Source organism: Taurulus bubalis, assembly GCF_910589615.1.
Source record: "Taurulus bubalis genome assembly, chromosome: 18".
NCBI lineage: Eukaryota > Metazoa > Chordata > Actinopteri > Perciformes > Cottidae > Taurulus > Taurulus bubalis.
The window spans coordinates 11,900,524-11,919,259 of record NC_136606.1 but is presented as its reverse complement, the minus strand read 5'-3'; the positions used below and the strand labels follow the sequence as shown (position 1 = coordinate 11,919,259).

Below are 18,736 nucleotides of genomic sequence, written 5' to 3'. Positions count from 1 at the left end.
GTCAATGTTATTCCACTCTTCTTTAAAAGTAAACTGAATATCTTCAGTTTACTTTGGTGGTCGGATTAAACAAGACATTTAAATAAATCAACATGAGCTCTGGGAATTTTCTCACCACTGGCTGGCATTTAGCAGTCCAAATGAATTACTTAACCTAAATATATACAGTGAAGATTTGATATCTCTCCAGTCCTGAAAAGTACAATTCATTTTCCCTAAGTCCAAATTTAATAGTTTTGTATTCGAGTCAAGATGAACCTCTTCTCCCCAATACATCTCTACGGCGCTAAACAATCTGTTAAAATCCTCCAATTACTAAATCTCCTCTTTCTGTCACACGGTTAAACATCACTCAGTCTTCTATGCGCCTGCCTCTTTCACTTTCTCAGCTCTTTGGTGTTAATTACACTGGACAGTAATTGTGCAGTTCAACCGACAAGTGCACCGCAGTGTGAAGGATCGAGACAAGACTTTATTTTTGGGAGAGAATAATATATATATTTTTTTTTATCATTCGTAATCGCTTCCTTTTCGGGCCACCATAGGGGGCTCAGGTATCACTTTACGACCGGTCAATCTCGGAGACTTTCCCTGTCGCTCTCCAAAATAAAATAAAAATAAAAATAAATTCAGAAACAAATTGGGCTTCATTCTCGAACATTTTCTGAAGTGTCTTCTGAAATGTCCAACGTCAGAAAAAATCTCCACCTGATTCATGAACGCCTGAAAATGGGTTCTTACACAGCCGAAGCGTTCTCAGCTGTGCTCCTCGATGAGGATTTCTCGTGCACCTGGATTTGCATACAGAAGCTCCTTATAAGGGCATGCAACTGAAGAGACGTGTGCACAATCGTCAGATTCCACGGCCACGCGAAAGCAACTTCAGACGAATTAAAATAATGTCAAAGGGGAAAGCGAACTGCGGTCAACTCAGCAGACACTCGGATCTCCAGAGTTAAATCAGCAGAAACTGAAATTTCATTGCACCTATATCCTGACATTCACGGGTAAACACATTCAGACGACCCAGATCGGGAGCGAGCAAAGGCTTTTGCAAAGGTAGCGGAAAGATCCACATGAAACAAGTTAACAACAAATCGTATACTAGCACATTAAGTAAAACATGTGACCTTCAACTAGTGAGTTAAAGAGAAATACAACTCAATTGTGCGTGAAGTGTATTTCTTAATTGTTCCGCAACAACAAATGATTAAACTCATACAAAACGACAACGTGGACTTGGACGTACGTTTTATTTAGGTTTAATTTGTTAACTAATTGCATTTTTTTTTTAAATGCCAACAATTAGGGCACTTTCACACCTGCAGTTCTGTTCATTTGGTTCGGACAGAAGGGAAAAGTTACACACTGCTGCCTTTTAGTTCAGGTCCGGTTCATGTTCACACTAACCTTTGTTTTTACAAAAGGAACCAAGAAAACAGTAAACATGACGTCACAAGGTCTGACATCCTCCATCATGATATTTCCGTGCCTTCTAACTTACAAAGTAATACTCCTAAGAATTGCAGTCCCACTAAACTCAACAGACATAAAAACACATTTTAGATAAACCGGCCACTTGCAGCTTTGAGCTCCTGCAGCCTGTAGCTATAATTTTGGACCTGACAGACGTACATGAGAGTTCAAGTGTTCCCGCAGTATTTCAACACTGACTTTCACAGCGTACAGGTGACATTTTCACTTTGTACTCCCCATTTTTAAAACCTAATGTACCCAACAATCTGGCTTGAGACTTGAGGACACAGACTTCATGGCGTCTGACCCTGCCAATGTTGCTAAAAGATGTAGTTGGGTTAAGTGGCGCTACTGTAGTCTGTAACACTCAAAGCTGCCATGAAAGGAACGAGGGAGACAACTGCAGGAGCACAGGTTCATGATAAATGACAAACCTGGTCCAGCTGACTGGTGCAGCCAGATGAACCCGAGTTTTCAGAACAGAAATAAGCTGGAAAGCGTGATATGGATTGGGTTTATATATTTTTACATTTAACACCATCTAAATTTAAATACACGTAGTCCTAATATCTCACCGTGAAATCTGCACATGCCCAGTATCTGACTTTCCCCAGCTTGCAATCCCTTTTAATTTGGTGTTTTTAACAACGTCTCATGTCTTTGCATGTGCACCTGCTCGTCTGTACCACTTGTACCCATTAGCTGTGCGATATTGCACCCTGTCATGCTAATTGAGAAAGGTTCAGCCTTGTTGTGATATCTGGCTTTCCCCCCCAGCTGTTGCTCAGCCATTTGCTGGCCTTATCTAGAAGGGATTTATGTGTCTTGTTGTGATGTCGCTCGCATGTATTTCGTTCCACTTCCCCCGCCTCCTCATCAAAATATCTTTTGTCTTTTGCCAGGCTGTCATTTTAAATAAGAGTATGGGTCTTAACTGATCTGCACTGGGTGAGTGACAAATGGTTTACAGATTGAAGGGAAGCAATAAAGATAATACAGAGATACACACACACATACACACGTACGTATCACCACCCACAAAAACCCCACTGATCAGGAGATCAGAAGCAGCATGTTAAACCTCAGTGCGGCAGAGGACCCTTGTAAAAAGAGCCTGGGGCACCAGTGACGATTGTTTTGAAAAGCACTCAGCTGAAAAGCATTTTGGGATGACAGTCGGCCGACTGAAATAGCACCTGTGGAGGAACACACCACTGTCAGAGCTAGGGGGGGGCCGGGGGGGGGCACGAGTATGTGTGTACGCACGCACACGCACGCACACGCACGCACACGCACGCACACGCACGCACACGCACACGCACACACACACACACCCCCTCTTTCACTAACACAATCTCTCACACACAAATGCATAAAAGATTCGTAGTATCTCTTCTGCTACTGTGAGCGCTCATGTGCACACACCTCCATATACAGCCAGAGAATGAACATCCTTCTTTCGCTGAAATGATTTTTACTTGCATGCAAGAATGCATGAATGCAAGGAGACCCACACAGACAGACAGACAGACAGACAGACAGACAGACACACACACACACACACACCTGTCCTGGCAGATGCCATTGCCGTGTTCTCATGTCTGCTACTGGGAGGGTCAAGCTGTTGTAAAGCTTTGTCTGCAGCCGTTCATCGAAAATAACTCGACAATGACAACAATCCTCCTGCTGTCTGGTCAATTAAAAACGCGGTACTTTGATAGCTAAACAGGACACATCCTGATGCGTCACTTGATCCGTGGCAGTCAAAGTAATAACCAATTAATTCTTCAAATGTTGCCAGGCAAGTAAATTATATATGTGCAGGTAGTCAATGAGCTCATATAAAACGTGATATTTCGGATAACAGGCAAAAGGTGGTTCAGGAAGATCAAATTACTTTTTTCATTGTGCAATTTAAAGTGTCTATTATTAATAAGTATATGCTTTATAACAATGACAAAAGACAATGTGATTTGATTCCCTTTCGCTGACTTCTTTAGCACCAAACATCCAAAGGAAAGATGTCCTGTAAATGCTGGATGAGTACATAAGCCACTGTTCGTCATTTCAACTTAAAACAGAAGGGGATGCGTCAATGTCTTGTTCGCAACTTGTTTCCACTGCACCCAAGTGGCCAAACCAATCAGCTGTGTGAGTTACAACTTTCGGACTTCCCCTAAACTCAAGGTCAACAAAAACAGAAAAGTAGATAAAAAGATCAAGTTCACGTCATTAATCAGGGAATGTTAAGGATTTAATAGAAGGAACAAATGTATCACCTCGTTGTCAAGTCAGCTAATATCATGTACTAATCATCCTCTCATTTACAGCTCCATCAGTGGCCTTGACAAAGACACCATATGTGGGATCAATCCGTAATGAATTATAATCCCCGCCATTAGCCCGGTCTCACGCGGCCTCATTAGCAGGTGTTACTAAAGTCGCAGTTTGGATTCTGAAACCTTGTCCTGTCCACTGTCACGCTAATGAAGCCAAAATAGCAGTACAGCTCCCATGTGACTATTTGTTAAGTCCACTCCTATCAGGAGTAAAGCCAGCTCTACGGACTACGGGCCCATGGAAACATGCAGCCCTCATTTCCCCAGACGTGAGCACTGACCCACACACACACACACTCTAATTCGGGGAAATGTAAAAATGATCCATGTGAATCTGAGACAGTAGAGGCGATTGAGACCCTGAATGAAAGAAATGGGGACAACAATATTCACTCCCACTCCATCAACTGACACACACACTAGGTATTCCTGCGTCTAATTCGGGGAAATTATTTGTGATTCCTGAGACTAGAGGAATGATACAGAATTTGAATGGGAGACACCAGAAGCAACACTATTTACTTAGACTTAATTACAAGCACCCTCACACACACACACAAGTGCACATATAAGTTTAACCTAAACCAAACTTTGACCTCTCCACACCCTCGGCTCCGTTACTCAAGCCCGCTTCCAGCCCTCACTCTGCATGCCATCCAAAAATGTGAACTACGAGCTCCTGTCAGGCTGTTTTTAAACACAAGGACAGAGACTCAATTACAGCAGAATGGCTTTCGCGAGTCATCCTCCATCCTGAGACACACACACACCTGCTAATGGTTGTCAGATTTGCTGGCAAAAGGGTCAAATGTCAAACCAATCTGCGTTCCACCACAATCAACGGCTTCAACCGGCCTCTGTTGTTAACGTCGCTCGATTAGGAGGACACACACACACACACACACACACACACACACACACACACACGGTTTACGAAGTGTGGAAAAACTACCAATTTAAATGTGTTCTTACTTACATTTATAAAGACACTGCAGGCAAAACAACTTGTGTTGCGCCCTTGACTGCTAACACACTTCTCCATTTGCTATGACTAGCGACATTAACACAAGCATCGAAAATTAACACCTACAGCCAGCCAAATGCTGCAGAGGCCTTTCCTGCAACTGATCTCTGATCTGCAAGAGCTTGTGTAGAAAAGCCTAATTTTTTTTCTGCATTTAGTTTTCTCCATCTGTAAAGTGAAACTGTCAGTTGAAGTCAGGGATACACCAGCCAGTGGTCGGCAGACAATAAAAGTCTTCCTGGTATGACAAATGCATTTATCAGCCTATTATAACCACATGCGTGTAAGTTGCCAGTGTTCCACATCTCGGTTTCTCTGCACCCAACTGTTCTCTGGCGAACATACAAAAGAACCCAAAATAACACTGAGGGGTTGAGGGGGACATCAATCTGTGGCGGTGTAATCCTAAACCTTCACCTTCCTCTTAATACCCATCATCCCCCCCTTAATACCCACACACATACCAGGACAGAGCAGGGCCACAACAAATGGTCCCCCGACAAAGGGCAGAGTTCGGCCAGTAGCACTTGTGCGCGCACACGCATTGACACATGTACGTCAACGCACACGGATGGATACGAGACATACTGAAGAAGCACATACAAGAGTCGGGAGGAGAGCTAAGTGGGGGCTTTCCCGTCTTAACTTAGCAAGTCTGATCAGAAGAGCCACCGCCATGGGTCTGTCATCCCCCTCGTCTGCACCCTCCCGGGGCTGAGAAACCACTGTGGCCCCCCGACTGACCCATCCTGCCACAGGGGGGTTAGGCCTCAATTTAAAACGAGAGTGAGAGAAAGATGAGCACTAAGCCAATCAATAAATACACAGGACACATGCACATTCGCCCGCACACTCGTCCAAACAGATGAAGGGAGCGCGGTGAGGGGTGGATTTACACTGCGGACAGAGCCGTGGTCTGTGTACGTGTTACAATTACAAAAATAAAAAGCCTCCTAAATCTTGATATGAAAGTAAAGTGCAAATGTGACGATAAAATGAGGGGCCGGGGTGCAAACGGCAGTACCCACAAATACACTCGAAACTAAATGCCAGCCGGCCTTTCTGGCTCGCTGCAGTCGGAAACTGCCACGAACTACTTGGCTTACGGGTATTAAACTGTTGCCTGAAGCAAACTGCCCTCGGCTCCTTTTCCGGAGTCAGCCAGTATTCGTCGGGTCAGAGTCCAATGGCCCAAACACTGCAGTTTTATAGAAGCTTTCTTAACTGTAGCATGGTCAATCCAGATAACAAAATAATTAGGAGGGTTGGATAGTTGATCACGAGTACTCAAATCGAATGAAAGTCCAGTTTGACCAACCGGATCATATCAAGAAATCAAAGATTTTGAACTGAATAGCCAATGAATAAATGTCTAAATATAGATTTTGGAGTGTACTTAATTATCCTAAACATTATTCACAGAATCTCATTTACAGTGGGACACCCTGGTTGTTGATGACGTGCTCCGGCAGTATAAATAGATGCGTGTCTCGGATCATGGATACAAAGTAAACAAAACACTAAGATTGTGCAAAGTTGGATCTCCTGCTACCTCAGCAGGTTGAGGTCCATTCAGATCCGACTGGTGACCTTTTGATGCGCGTCTCTCCAATTTGTCATTTCACTCTCTACTGCATTCAATGCACAAATGAAGTTAAGCCCTAATAAAACCCAATCTAATTAGTTGACTGTCCCCTCATTATACTGTCTGGAGGCAAAGTATGCCATCAGCAGGTTTCAAGAGCTTTACATGATTTGAAACTACTTGAACTTAAATAAATCTATTAAACACTATTAGAATATAAGTCAACACAAAAGCTGTTACTCCTGGCCAGAAGTTGGTATGTAAACGGAAACAGGTGAGAGTGCCTGAGGGCATAAGTATTGAGACTAAAGTTGCTCACTGAATCTTATATCATATCTTTTCATCATGTTTTTCTGACTGGATGTAATTGACTGTGTTATGTTACTTGTGTGTGATGTAACTGCTGCCGTTAGTGACTATGTATATTAGGGGTAAAAAAACAAATAAAAAAAAAACGATACAGCATAGTATCGCGATATTTTGCGCGCCGATATTGTATCGATACACGGAAGCCAAGAATCGATATTTTATTATATAAATTAGAAAAATCTTTTGGTCCTCGAAAAATTAAATCTATTGCTTTTTCAGTTCACTAGATGGTGCTGTGTTGTTGTCTGGTGAGGTCAGCGGAGGTCCCGGGTCAGTGTGATGGTAGAAAGTTAGTCAAAACAAACATTGAGACATCGGAGAAAGAAATTAGAAATGCGCCGGCAGCGTTTAAATCAAACGTCTGGACTTCCTGTCACTCGTAGCGCCGCTGCTCGCACAGCTGTTACATGAAACACGGGACAACATGCACGACATGCCGCTGGTCAAATAAGGTAAACAAAAGAAGCATAAATCAAACTGGCTACGGGTCCTCTAGTAGTGTCAGACGCATTTCCTCGCATGAAATCCACTGAGCTGTGTACGAATAATATAATATAATAATATTATAAACCCAAACACAAGGGCGTTTGATGTTCCGACGTTTTTGGGATTTCCACAACAAATCTAAAGCAGAGTGGTTATTTCCATGGTGAATGGCGGAAATGAAAACTGCTTGTACAGAGATAAGCCCCTCCCCCTCTCCTTGCGTCCAGCTCAAATGACGCAACTCTGTAGACTGTAATACAGTAACTGTAATTCAGTTTGTCAGGTACAACATTTATGACAAGGTTGGTCAGTTTGTCTACTTGACAATCACATTTTGCTGCAATAAAAATTATTGAAGTGAGATGAACAGACTGAAAACGGTATCTTCTTAGATACAATATGTTGACAAAGTTTTCCTTTGGGGACAATTTGCGGTGGAAAAAAGGGAATAAATCGCAATCCTCAATATATCGCAGTATCGTGATAGTATCGAATCGGGACCCAAGTATCATGATAAAATCGAATCGGTGTTCCTCTGGTGATTCCCACCCCTAATGTATGTCTGCTCTAAATATTCAGCTTTATATATTCAATATTTGCTTTTATTCCAAAAAAGACAATATTCCTACTAAGCTTTACATGGCAAACAAGAATGAATATTCCACTTATAATCCTGTTTACATGCAGCCGTGCATAAGTTCAAAGAATAAAAATACATTTTCACTTTAACTTGGGTAATTACAGCCACTTCCCCCCGAGCTCCCGAAGTTCACAGTAAAGTTTGCGGCGACTAAAAGCACCACGACTAATTAATTCCAGCATCTCAAACCGAGGCACAAGACTGAGTGGGAGAAGTGTGTGGCTCTGTGAGTTATACACGATGGCAGCAGCCCCCAAAACACCTGCTGAAGATCGTCTAAGATCAACAGAATCATTTTTCTCACCGTATCCAGTATGATAAGGAGGCCCGCCTGCCGGTTTGCAGTCAGCTACGAAGAGACAGTTGTGTATAAGACCACAACAGAGGGTCGCCTTGGCTCCACCATTAGAGGCTTGGGTGGGCAAATTCTTCTATCCTGCTGTCATATCTCAACAAAAATATATATCACAATATAAAAAGGTTTTCTGTTCATTCAATAACTAAATAGTTTATATGAAAGTCAATTGTTATTGTATACTCAGTGAATTAAAAACTTGACAAATGAAAAGAGAGCATTTTCTCATGTAATTAAGAACTTTCTGAGAAAATTGAGTCAGTATGCACTTTTTATCATCAATTTAGACTACATAATGGTATATCATGATATTGATATGATTTCATCACGATATTATTCCATTGACAGACGTTGACAGCCCTAACTGTAGGGTAAGTGAATGGAAACCAATTATACATGAAACAAACCTAAACTGACACCATTTTGCTACAGAAAACACTTCAATAATTCTACAAGAGCCTTTTGAGTAAATGTTGTGTTATTTATGTCGAAGTTTTAATAATACTACTAAACCAAATCCATTTACAATTACAACATGCTTATATTATTCAAGGCTCTTTAACTATTAGGAATGCAGACTTGAATTAACCATCTGAGAAGCCTGCATGCAACTTGCAAAATGCAGCACTGTCACCATTTCAGATAATGTGGATGCAGCCGACTTTGTGGTGCCACGTCCTGGGTTACATAAAGCCGGAACGAGGTAAAAATGTGATTAACCCATCCGCCTCTGGCTGTTAACAAAGATACAAGCAGGAAGTCTGCAAGGTGCGAAACTCCTACCTGGACCAGAGAATCAAATGTGCACCTTTTACAAAGTAGCGCTGTCAGCTGAACAACGAGCGTGACTGGAGGCACAAACGGACTGACAAAATAACACACACACACACACACACACACACACACACACACGCACGCACAGTTACTGCCATGCCCTCTATTAGAGAACACAATGAGTGTGTAAGGGGATCTTAATGAAGGACTCCCCTGAGGCAAAGCTTGACGCCTCTGCTGAGGATGTGTACTGTTGGAGCTCATTAAATGAACATGAGCACTATGACAGACATGGTGGGAGAGGGAGCGAGTGTGTGTGTGTGTGTGTGTGTGTGTGGTGTTCAGTTACGATACCAGATTTAGCCGTTTGTGTTATGCAGGACACATGCCTCTGTGTGCCAATTTATTGACCGTACATGTCTATTTTGTTCCATTTGTGTGTGTTGAAAGAAGTCATTACACAACGATACTTTGCATGCAGAGATTGTGAGCGCTGTGTGTGTGCCTGTTGCATTTTGTTACTGGAAAATACTTACACAGAGCTATTGATATCACAACAGGTCTTTTATCCTGACAAAATGAACTTGAGAGAATGATCATATTTGAAACAGGGAAGGGCACAGGGTGAGGGAGGAAGAGATCATTTTGTAAAAATCCAAAAACAGAAACAGAAGATGAGGAAGAAGTCAGAAAAAAGGGGAATAGAGGAAGGAGTGGTGCGCGATGGGAAATCTGATGTACCAGTGCCCTCTTGTGGATTAAAATGGAAGCATTTCTTATTTTCTTCTATTGACCAGATTCTAAATCTCAAAATGACTCAAGGATATGCTCATTATTGAATCAGTGTTGAGTGTGTTTTGCCTGCTTTAATTGTACCCTGTAATACATGTACACCTTCAGTTTATCCATGAACTAATTTCCATTCAGTACATTTGGATATGTACTGGCTATCAGAGATGCAACACCTAAAACTTTGAGCGTCCAAAAAGGCTCCAGAGTCATTACTGTGCAGCGTGGGGGTTGACTCACCTCTCGACCTTTGTGTGTGACCAGCGCAGCGAGTGGCTTGGCGTAGAAGCGACTGAAGCTGAATCCCAGGCAGCCGTACATACTGTTGGCAGTCAGCTTCAGGGCCTTCTGACGAATGTCGTACTGAAGGACAGACGACTCAAATTAGACCAAACAGATGCACAGAGTTAGAATTGTCCTTGAAACTCCGAGGTTAAGAAGTTGTCTCATAGGTAAGCAGAAATGGTCGACGACAGAAACATCACAGGGAAGTGCAAGGCCACAGATGTCCTTCACCATGTGTGGTTTGTGGCGTCAGTGTGTTTCGGTATGCAAGTGTGTGTGTGTGTGTGTGTGTGCGTGTACCTGCAGGTAGAGGTCTGGGTTGATGTCTTGCTGTTTCATCAGCTGTTTGACCTGTTTACGCCGCTCGACCAGTTTCCTGATTTCTTTGGGCAAGATTCCCATCTCCAGGTTTGTATCTGGAATTTCGGGAATCTCCTCTGACCAATCCTCCTGCCACCATGGACACAAGAGTTGGAAGTTAGCGGGATGTTTTCTCTGGTTGGAAACAAAAGGTCAGGCTCGGGACGATGATGTGTGTTGCTTTACACCTCTGAACCAGGAACATCGGGCTCAATCTATAAAGCATGTCTGTTACTGTAAATAGTTTTAGATAATTTATTAATAAATCATTGTTGTGACGTGTCCAAAACACACCAGTTTCTACAATAAACATAAAAAAACACCTCATTATTCTTCTTCTTCTTCTCTTTGTTGTAAGCCTCCCTCTGGACAGTGGTGAAGCAGATGTTGAACTCTTGGATGATTGAGGGATACAGGCTGTTGAAGTCAAGCAGCAGCACAAACTTGTCGTAGAAACCTGCAGAGAGAAAAGAAGGTTATAGAAACATGTGGACTGACAGAAAACAAGACTTTAAACTAAGAACACAGACTTACCAACTTTAGGGTCCAGCACCAGACCTCCAGCATAGGCTGCCTTCTTCTTCCACTTGCCTTTCCCTGCGTCCTCTCCCTCGACCTTGGACCAAGAGAAAATTAGCATGAAACGTGCCACATGACATGATTGCTAAAGAATAAGCTGTGTTGTGGCTTTACCGTTTCCAGCTGGGTCTTTTTGAAGGAGGGTTTGTCGGGGACGATGTAGTTTTTGTCGTGGAAGGCATGAAGCAACAGGAACTCGTTCCTCTCAGCGCGACCGCCCATCAGAGTACGAGACTGCAGAGACAAAGCAGGAAGAGATGAGGTTGGACCGAAGCAGGATGCAAATAACATAACCAAAAGAGTAAAAAAAAAAAAACAGAGGTTGCATTTAACTTGAGCTGACCTGAAGCAAGGCTGAGGGGTGATGGTATCTGTATGTAAAACACAACCTTACCCCACTGTATTGTATGTTAGTGTGTACTGAAACAGACTAATCATTATACGCCGGCTTTAAACTTTGATCAAGACTTATTAAAATCTTTTTTTTCCCCATTCACAGGAGAAGCAAGCCTCACTTTTGTCTGTAAACTGTTTTGTTACGGACTTCAATTTTCTGTATTTTGAGCTGTGCAACAAGCGAGAAGAATTGCTGCCAAGAATTCAAAAACCTCAATGATTGTCCAACCCGGTTTCTGTTGAAATGAGTTTAAATTGCTTTGTAAATAATGTTGGTTGTGTGTACATTTCTTTTTTCAGAGAGCCAGATGCATTTTAAGTGTCAGTTATTTGGATGTTAATATGACATTCAGCATTATGTGAAGTGGCTGCAGTTTTAATTGCAATTTGCGTTTCCCGTTTGAGCTCAGTAACACCTTTCAACGACAGCTTTGTTGTGACATTTAATGTTTGTTTATTTTATTTATTTTTTAAGCTGTAGGTAGCGGTTTAATGATGATAAAGAAAGTGTTACCATGACGTTGCCAGCGATGTTGGTGATCTGCAGCGCCAGTGGCAACACGTTGAGCTCACACATGATCTGGAGGATGAGCTTGGCGTCTGTCCATGTCAACTCCAGCAGGTAGAGCAGGTGAGGAGAGTCACTGATACGAACACACACACATACATATTTTAGGATACACAGTTTCTTGGGTCCCTGTGGAGGTATGGCAAAATATACTCATTGTTTAATAACACTTTACATAGAACAGATCAAGCGAGTGACTGTGATGTTAAGTTAATATGTTGAGTTATCGTTTTCTGTTCCTGCATAAATGCAGAAGCTCAATTTAAAAAAACAATGTTTTTTTTCAGATTTTATGTCATCTTTCCTGTCGAGGGCATACAAACCTGTAGAGATTCTTGATGTTTTCCTGAGAGACTGTGACTCTCTCCATCTTCAACACCTGTGTCGCCAGTTCAGTCAGATGATAACTTTTACAGCGAATCAGCTCCTTGGCCGACATCTCCACGTCGCACACCAGACGGCCGGAGGTTGCGCTCTTCTCTGCAAAGGCACCGCGACCCTGCCGCATACAACAGCATATAGTGACGTACAATATGCTATCAAAATAACAAATATATTTCGCTCGAGATTTTTCTTCTTCTTACCCCTAGCTTGGGCATATTGGACCTCCTGAGGCGTCCAATCTTAGACCAGTGGGGAACCTTGCACACATTGATCCTCTGCAGAATCACCTCCAGGTCAAAACCAAAGATGTCGTGACCCTGCAGGAAAAGAATAAGCATACTCATTTTTACCACGACGAAACGCTGCACCTTCATCTGAAATTGTATGCAATTACTCTATGCAAACATGTCCTACTCACCACCAGCACATCAGGGTCGATTTTGTGCATCTTGGCCAGGAAGAAGCCAAGCAGAGTCCGCTCTGTAGCAGCTATCTCCACTTTACCGTTCTAACAGAAGAGGGCAGACGTGTCAGTCTTTTGGTCAAATACAGTGAAGAAAACAGAGAGGGAAATATATTCTGCATCAATTTAAATGGAATCTACCTTTTGTATAAATTAAACCACTACCATTCTGTGAAGTGCTGTAGGAAATGATTTTATCGAAGTGCCACATGAATAAAGTTTACGATATTGTTCGTAGTCCCTTGCTCTCAATTTTCTATGCCCGCTACACCTGTAAATATGCAAACCACTGATCTTTCTGAAAATTATGAAACAAACTTTCTGTTTCTTCCACCAAGCTGAGCTCCTATTGGCCACTCACCCTTTTCCTCACAGCATCTTTGAAGTCGTAGGGGAAGATACAGTCAGCTGGTTTACTGACCACTGCAAAGACAAAAAGAATATAACAACTGTTCCAAAACGTTTAGCATTTTACCTTTCTCTCATATTTCTATTTGTCAATTGAGCTTTGAAATTCTATTGCACATGTGCAGCACAATGAAAACAATTAATAATGAGAGTTTAATTAACTTACCACAAAAATGGGTCTGGTATGGAGGTTGAGGTGGAGCTTTATCCACATGGAACTGGTAGTGGACTAGAGCAGCCAGGGACACAATCTGCAGTGGAACAATTACATCATCAGGTCCTTGCTCATAACGGACCTCAGTTTGTCCGAGCACACCATGAAATAACACAAACTCATCCTATTCATTCTGACCTCGTTGTGGTGCGTCTTGGGGTTCTGGATCGTCTTGAGGCTGATGGACATGACGGTGATGGGCGGAGGGGACAGGTCTCTGACCACAGTGACCAGGTCACTCCTCAGGGCTAGAGCCTCCACTTTACACCAGCTGACCGGCTGGCTGATCAGCTCTAAACACAGACAAAGTGGGTACATATGAATTTTCAAACATTAAATGCATTGTTCACATAAAGATCAAGTTAAACTAAATGAAAGATGTTAAATCAGTTATTCAAAATCCTCCTTACGTGGTGTCTTGATGTCCAGCCAGCAAGGCCCTTTAATCTTCCTGCTGAGGAGGAAGTGCTCCAGGCTGGAAGTGTTGGATCCAAAAATGTGGGAAAAGGTCGCCCCCTTAAGGCCTGAAGGCAGCGCAGGGTACTCGGCCTGCAAAACCAATATTTACCACTTAGACCCACTTTTTTTTAAATCATACCGGCCTGGACCACTTCTACATAAAATCTAGAAAGGTGTGCACATCCACTCACAGAATATCTGACTTCCAGGTACTCGCACTGAGTGGAGACATCAGGAATCTCAAAAGCGTAGCTCTTCTCCACTTTCTGCAGAGAAAAACAAGCACCAGTTACAAACGTGGTAAATCTGCCAAAAAATGACAGTCATGCTGCACAGTGCATAACTAAAGTTAGCACCGACCTTAGACTTGAACTTCATGATCCTGAACTTCTCGGAGAGTTCGTTAAACTCCTGGTAGACGTCCATCATTCCTACGGGAGTGTCCGTCACCTCCTCGGTCTTGGTGTTCACTTTCTGTTCATGGAAACAGACAAACAATTGAAAGAATTCCCCCAAAAATATGTGTGAAGTGAACTGGAAAACTGATGGCGACTGAATCTCAACATGTAACCCGACCTCTCGTCAGTCATTAGAGCAAATATCTTGTACTAAAAGTGATGATTCATTGAGCTCACTGAGGTTTTCAACAAAAAGTATAAAGGGGAAGAAACCCAGTTGTTTCCATGTTATACTAGCAGTAATGCAACAGAGCAGGAAACTTACATATTCGCGAGGCAAGAAGTACATGGTCCTCTCAATGTTCTTGACAGTGACACAGCAGCTGACATGAGACTTTGCAGACTCAATCCACACTCTCCCAAACAAGTACACCACACCTAGGCGAAAGATGAAAAGGAAGTGCTCGACAAATCTGAACAGGATCTTTGGATTATGGAGTAACATGATATAGGCATCCACTATACAGTGTATATTCACTCAAGGGAAGGAATATGCCTTACCTGGTTGGCTGTAGGGTTCTTCAAAGGCATCCAACCAATAGAAACGGAAAACCTGCTCCCCTTCAGCTCCCTCCACCAGCGGGAGTTGGCTGGAGTCAACCTGTATTTCTGCTGGAGCCTCGCTGAGTCCATCGTCCTCCTCTTGTCCCCACGAGCTTCCGATCCTGCTGGACCTGGACCGAGAAAGGAAGATGCTACAACGGAAGCTTGTGTTTCGCCTTTGTAGAAACATGTTTGAGGTCCTTACATGTTAGCTCAGCATATTTAAAGTATGTACAGCATTTTAAGATTGAGCTAGAACATTTTTAAAGAAAAAAAGAAAAACACTATTTCTTTCAAAAGTAGAAGCAAAAAAAAAAGCAGATAAAAGACTTACAAAAAGACCGGGTCCTGCGGCTCTGCTTTGGGCTCCACTTTAACTGCCGCCGTTGCTGCTTTATGTGAAGGCTCCGCATTATCTTTAAGTGCAGGCGTCTCCTCCTCAAGCCCGACCTCCATCGGCTCATCAAAGTCCACCCCATCAAACGCCAGAGTGTCATTAACTGAGAACACATTTCCATTAAAAGGCAAGTTCATTATTGTTGCTCAAAGCAAGAAAATGGGCAAAAGGCTAGCAGAGCTGTATCACTGTTTCTCACCTTGCTCTTCATCCAGCTTCTCCACTTTCGCCTTCTGCTTCTCTACAGGAGGAGCCGGTGCAGAGGAAGGGAGGCGGGCTGATGACCTGGGGGCCGGGTCAGAAGGTGGTGGCCTGATAACTTTGGCCTTAGACCCACTAGCTGAGGGCAACTCCTGGTATTACAGAAGGGACATACAATAGTGTACCATTATTGAACTGTGTGATTTGGCAAGTGAAGTAGTTTCCATACACTTCCAATGACATGGCAGTTTAAGGGATACCTTTGACATCTGAGGTTTGATCGAAAAGGGATTCATGGGTGATCCAAGAGACTTCTTTTTCTTCAGAGTGACCACTGAGGGAGGAGTCAGAAGAGTCGTTTTCTGGGAAAACAGAGGGGAAAAGAAATTTTAAAAACAAATATCACAACCTCTTCAATTAGGGATGGACAGGGAAGAGGTGGAGAAGTTGGCTATTAAGACCAATGAGTAAGAAACTAGCCAAAACCATATTAACTGACTGCAAAATGACTGAATGGTCAGAGGTATGATTATTTTAACACCACTTTGTCCCTGTCATTCATTCATCCCTTTGAAAAACATGACTTGCTCACTCATTACACATCAGCTAAAGGCCTAAATGTCAATGAGCAGGAACCATCGGGTCATTTGTGGGAAACATTGTTGACGTTCTGCATTGTCCATCTATGGAACCAACCTCAGAGTGCAAGTCCTGCAAGATGTCTCCTAATAGGTCGTCTTTGGACAGGTCCACGTCTTTCTGAGGTGACAAAAGTATGCTTATGGTCAAGGCAAGAGCAGGAAATGGTGTAGAACATCTCTTTTATTTTAAGTTAAAATCCGCACAGAGCAGTTAGCAGAAACGCACCTCAGCAGGCCTCTTGACATTACTGTTCATGAAGAGGCTCTTGATGGTGTTGGGCTTCGCTACAGCAGATTTCTTCACATTTTTCTTTGAGTCTGCTCCTTTAGTACCTTTCCCTGCAAACACAAACAAAACATATTCGCTGAAGAAGAAAAAAAAAAAAAATCACTCTTTGTACAAAACCATTTACTATACACAACAATACACAAACTGTTACAATGCATTACTGTATGAATGTTTACCTTTTTTGCTTTCAACTACATCATCGTCCAAATCATCGTCAAAGATCTCTCTTCCATCCTCCACATATCCAGTTCCATCTGAGAAGCAAAGACAAACTTTAACTTTCGACCTCACCATCACACATATTCCCACAGTGGATACAGCCGGAGACTCACCATCATCAATGATCCAGTCATCCTCTTGTCTGTCTCGCACCATCTTCGAGTACTGCTGCTCGTCCACCTCCTCATACACACTCGTAAACTCCTCCACCTGGAAAAGACAAACACGGGTTGACTATAAACTATAGAACAAGGATTCCTGAGTATAAAATATTGCATAAATACTATACAGTATGTATAAATAAATATAATATACAAACATACTACAGTTAAAACACAGGGCTGATTATTTTTAGTATCATTTCATCTAGTGATTATTCTTTCAATTTATCAATAATTTACTGTGTAACATTTCCAAAAATAGAAAATAATGACCAGAAGAATGATCATGAAAAATTGTTGTCAATTAATTATAGGATAATCAACTCGTATTTTTTGCTCTAAAACAGGTGACGGCTCTTCATGGTTGAAAATATTTGATCAAAACAGCTCATACTTGAATGAAATTGGATATCATTTTAAAAATACATTCAAATAATATGAAAAGTATAGACTTTATCAATAAACTAAACTCTTCCAGGCACAGAGATGTTGTCAGTACAAACTTTGCTAATGGAGTCTAACAAGTGAAGTGATGAGGCTCTCGCTGTATCATTAGGAGAACAAAACAAAACATGAACCGGTCCCACACACTGAGTTGAGTTCAATGCAAATAATTACAAACTGCTTGTGTATTATCCACGGTTATTTATACGTCTCTGCACTACACTTGGGTTCCTCACCTCATATTTGATCTTCTCCCCCAGCTTGGCTTTCTTAAGCTGCTCCAGTGCAGACTTCCTTCCCACCTTCTCTCGCTTCTCCCGCTTGGAGCGAGACCTTGCCAGACCGCAGGGATCGCCTCCATCGCCTGAGGAGAGGGACGCATCGACATGGCGACGCAGAAGCAGGTATGAACGTGACCGTCTCTCTTGCAGAGGCTTATAAACTAACCCTGCAATACTGTCACGATTGCAGAGGAGTCTTTGGCGGACACGCAACAAGTGTCTCCGACCTCTGCTCTTTGAACACGAAAGCACTACTTAGTGGCCCTCTGGTGACTTATTTTACTGTCATTAATACGAGGATTCGTTCATGACTATATCTTAAACACAGCGCCAGTGAAGCTGCAGTGGAGACAAAGTGAGCTCTGAAAATGACAACAGCGAACCAAAGTTAAAGTTAGCTCACATCCGCCATGTCTGTTATCCTCTTGTAAGCCTTATACACACTACTCATGTGGGAAATTGTTAGTTTAACTAGTTATTGCATTAAATACACTCACAGTATCAATGGCCTAAGCGTGCCCCTTGCTGTAGAATAATAGTAAGCTAGCTAACGTGTTAGCTAACTTCTTTACTTTCCCTGTGCAAGTCCCGCTGCAGTCGGCTAGCGAGCAGCGTGAAATAATATAAAATAAAAACTCACCGGCGTCCGCGTCTTTCTCTGGGTTTGATACTGGCGCCATGACTTTAACGTTTGGCCTCCGACGTTTTGCTCAGTGACAGCTGCTCGACACGACGGCGGCGGGTCAACACAACAACCGGACAGTCCGCGCCAAATCAGATTCCCGGGGAAAGTCATATGCAGGAAGTGACGTCGCGTCACTGTCAGCGTGTCAGCCAATGAAACGAAGCGCTGTGTCCACTGTGTCCGCACGGGGGCGGTGTTGTTCAATATGATCGTTTTACTCCACAGGATCTGCACCACAAGAAGTACACGACTTATTCATGTTTACTCTAAATACTTTTAAATACATTTATCTGACTTAAATGGTAATGAACTCATTCATTATTCGGGAGACTACTCTACTTTTAAATGCCCTCATTAATAGCCAATATATCACACATTTTATAAAGGTCAACCATAACTTTTCTCAAAGTCCTTGCAAATTAATATTTGCAATACATGTAAAGCCCATAGATATATGCATACAT

At 42.5% G+C, this 18,736-nt stretch overlaps 1 protein-coding gene across 1 annotated transcript in view; it reads right to left on the bottom strand.

Moving 5' to 3' along the window:
- pola1 (polymerase (DNA directed), alpha 1) overlaps nt 1-18,275 on the bottom strand; it is a gene marked incomplete at its 3' end in the record, with an annotated part of 53,311 nt that extends 35,036 nt beyond the window's left edge. Inside the window, exons 1-26 of the mRNA XM_079233875.1 lie at nt 18,228-18,275; nt 17,543-17,670; nt 16,815-16,911; nt 16,659-16,736; nt 16,420-16,532; nt 16,249-16,311; nt 15,813-15,914; nt 15,551-15,704; nt 15,289-15,454; nt 14,913-15,085; nt 14,677-14,789; nt 14,314-14,427; nt 14,145-14,219; nt 13,905-14,043; nt 13,633-13,787; nt 13,447-13,531; nt 13,234-13,295; nt 12,828-12,917; nt 12,610-12,726; nt 12,349-12,524; nt 11,972-12,101; nt 11,176-11,295; nt 11,017-11,098; nt 10,806-10,939; nt 10,423-10,572; nt 10,078-10,200 (exon numbers count right to left, since the gene is read on the bottom strand). Coding sequence (XP_079090001.1) covers nt 10,078-10,200; nt 10,423-10,572; nt 10,806-10,939; nt 11,017-11,098; nt 11,176-11,295; nt 11,972-12,101; nt 12,349-12,524; nt 12,610-12,726; nt 12,828-12,917; nt 13,234-13,295; nt 13,447-13,531; nt 13,633-13,787; nt 13,905-14,043; nt 14,145-14,219; nt 14,314-14,427; nt 14,677-14,789; nt 14,913-15,085; nt 15,289-15,454; nt 15,551-15,704; nt 15,813-15,914; nt 16,249-16,311; nt 16,420-16,532; nt 16,659-16,736; nt 16,815-16,911; nt 17,543-17,670; nt 18,228-18,267 — 2,979 coding nt within the window. The 5' untranslated portion in view covers nt 18,268-18,275. The remainder of the gene's footprint in view (nt 1-10,077; nt 10,201-10,422; nt 10,573-10,805; nt 10,940-11,016; nt 11,099-11,175; nt 11,296-11,971; nt 12,102-12,348; nt 12,525-12,609; nt 12,727-12,827; nt 12,918-13,233; nt 13,296-13,446; nt 13,532-13,632; nt 13,788-13,904; nt 14,044-14,144; nt 14,220-14,313; nt 14,428-14,676; nt 14,790-14,912; nt 15,086-15,288; nt 15,455-15,550; nt 15,705-15,812; nt 15,915-16,248; nt 16,312-16,419; nt 16,533-16,658; nt 16,737-16,814; nt 16,912-17,542; nt 17,671-18,227) is intronic.
- Nucleotides 18,276-18,736: the final 461 nt, after the last annotated feature.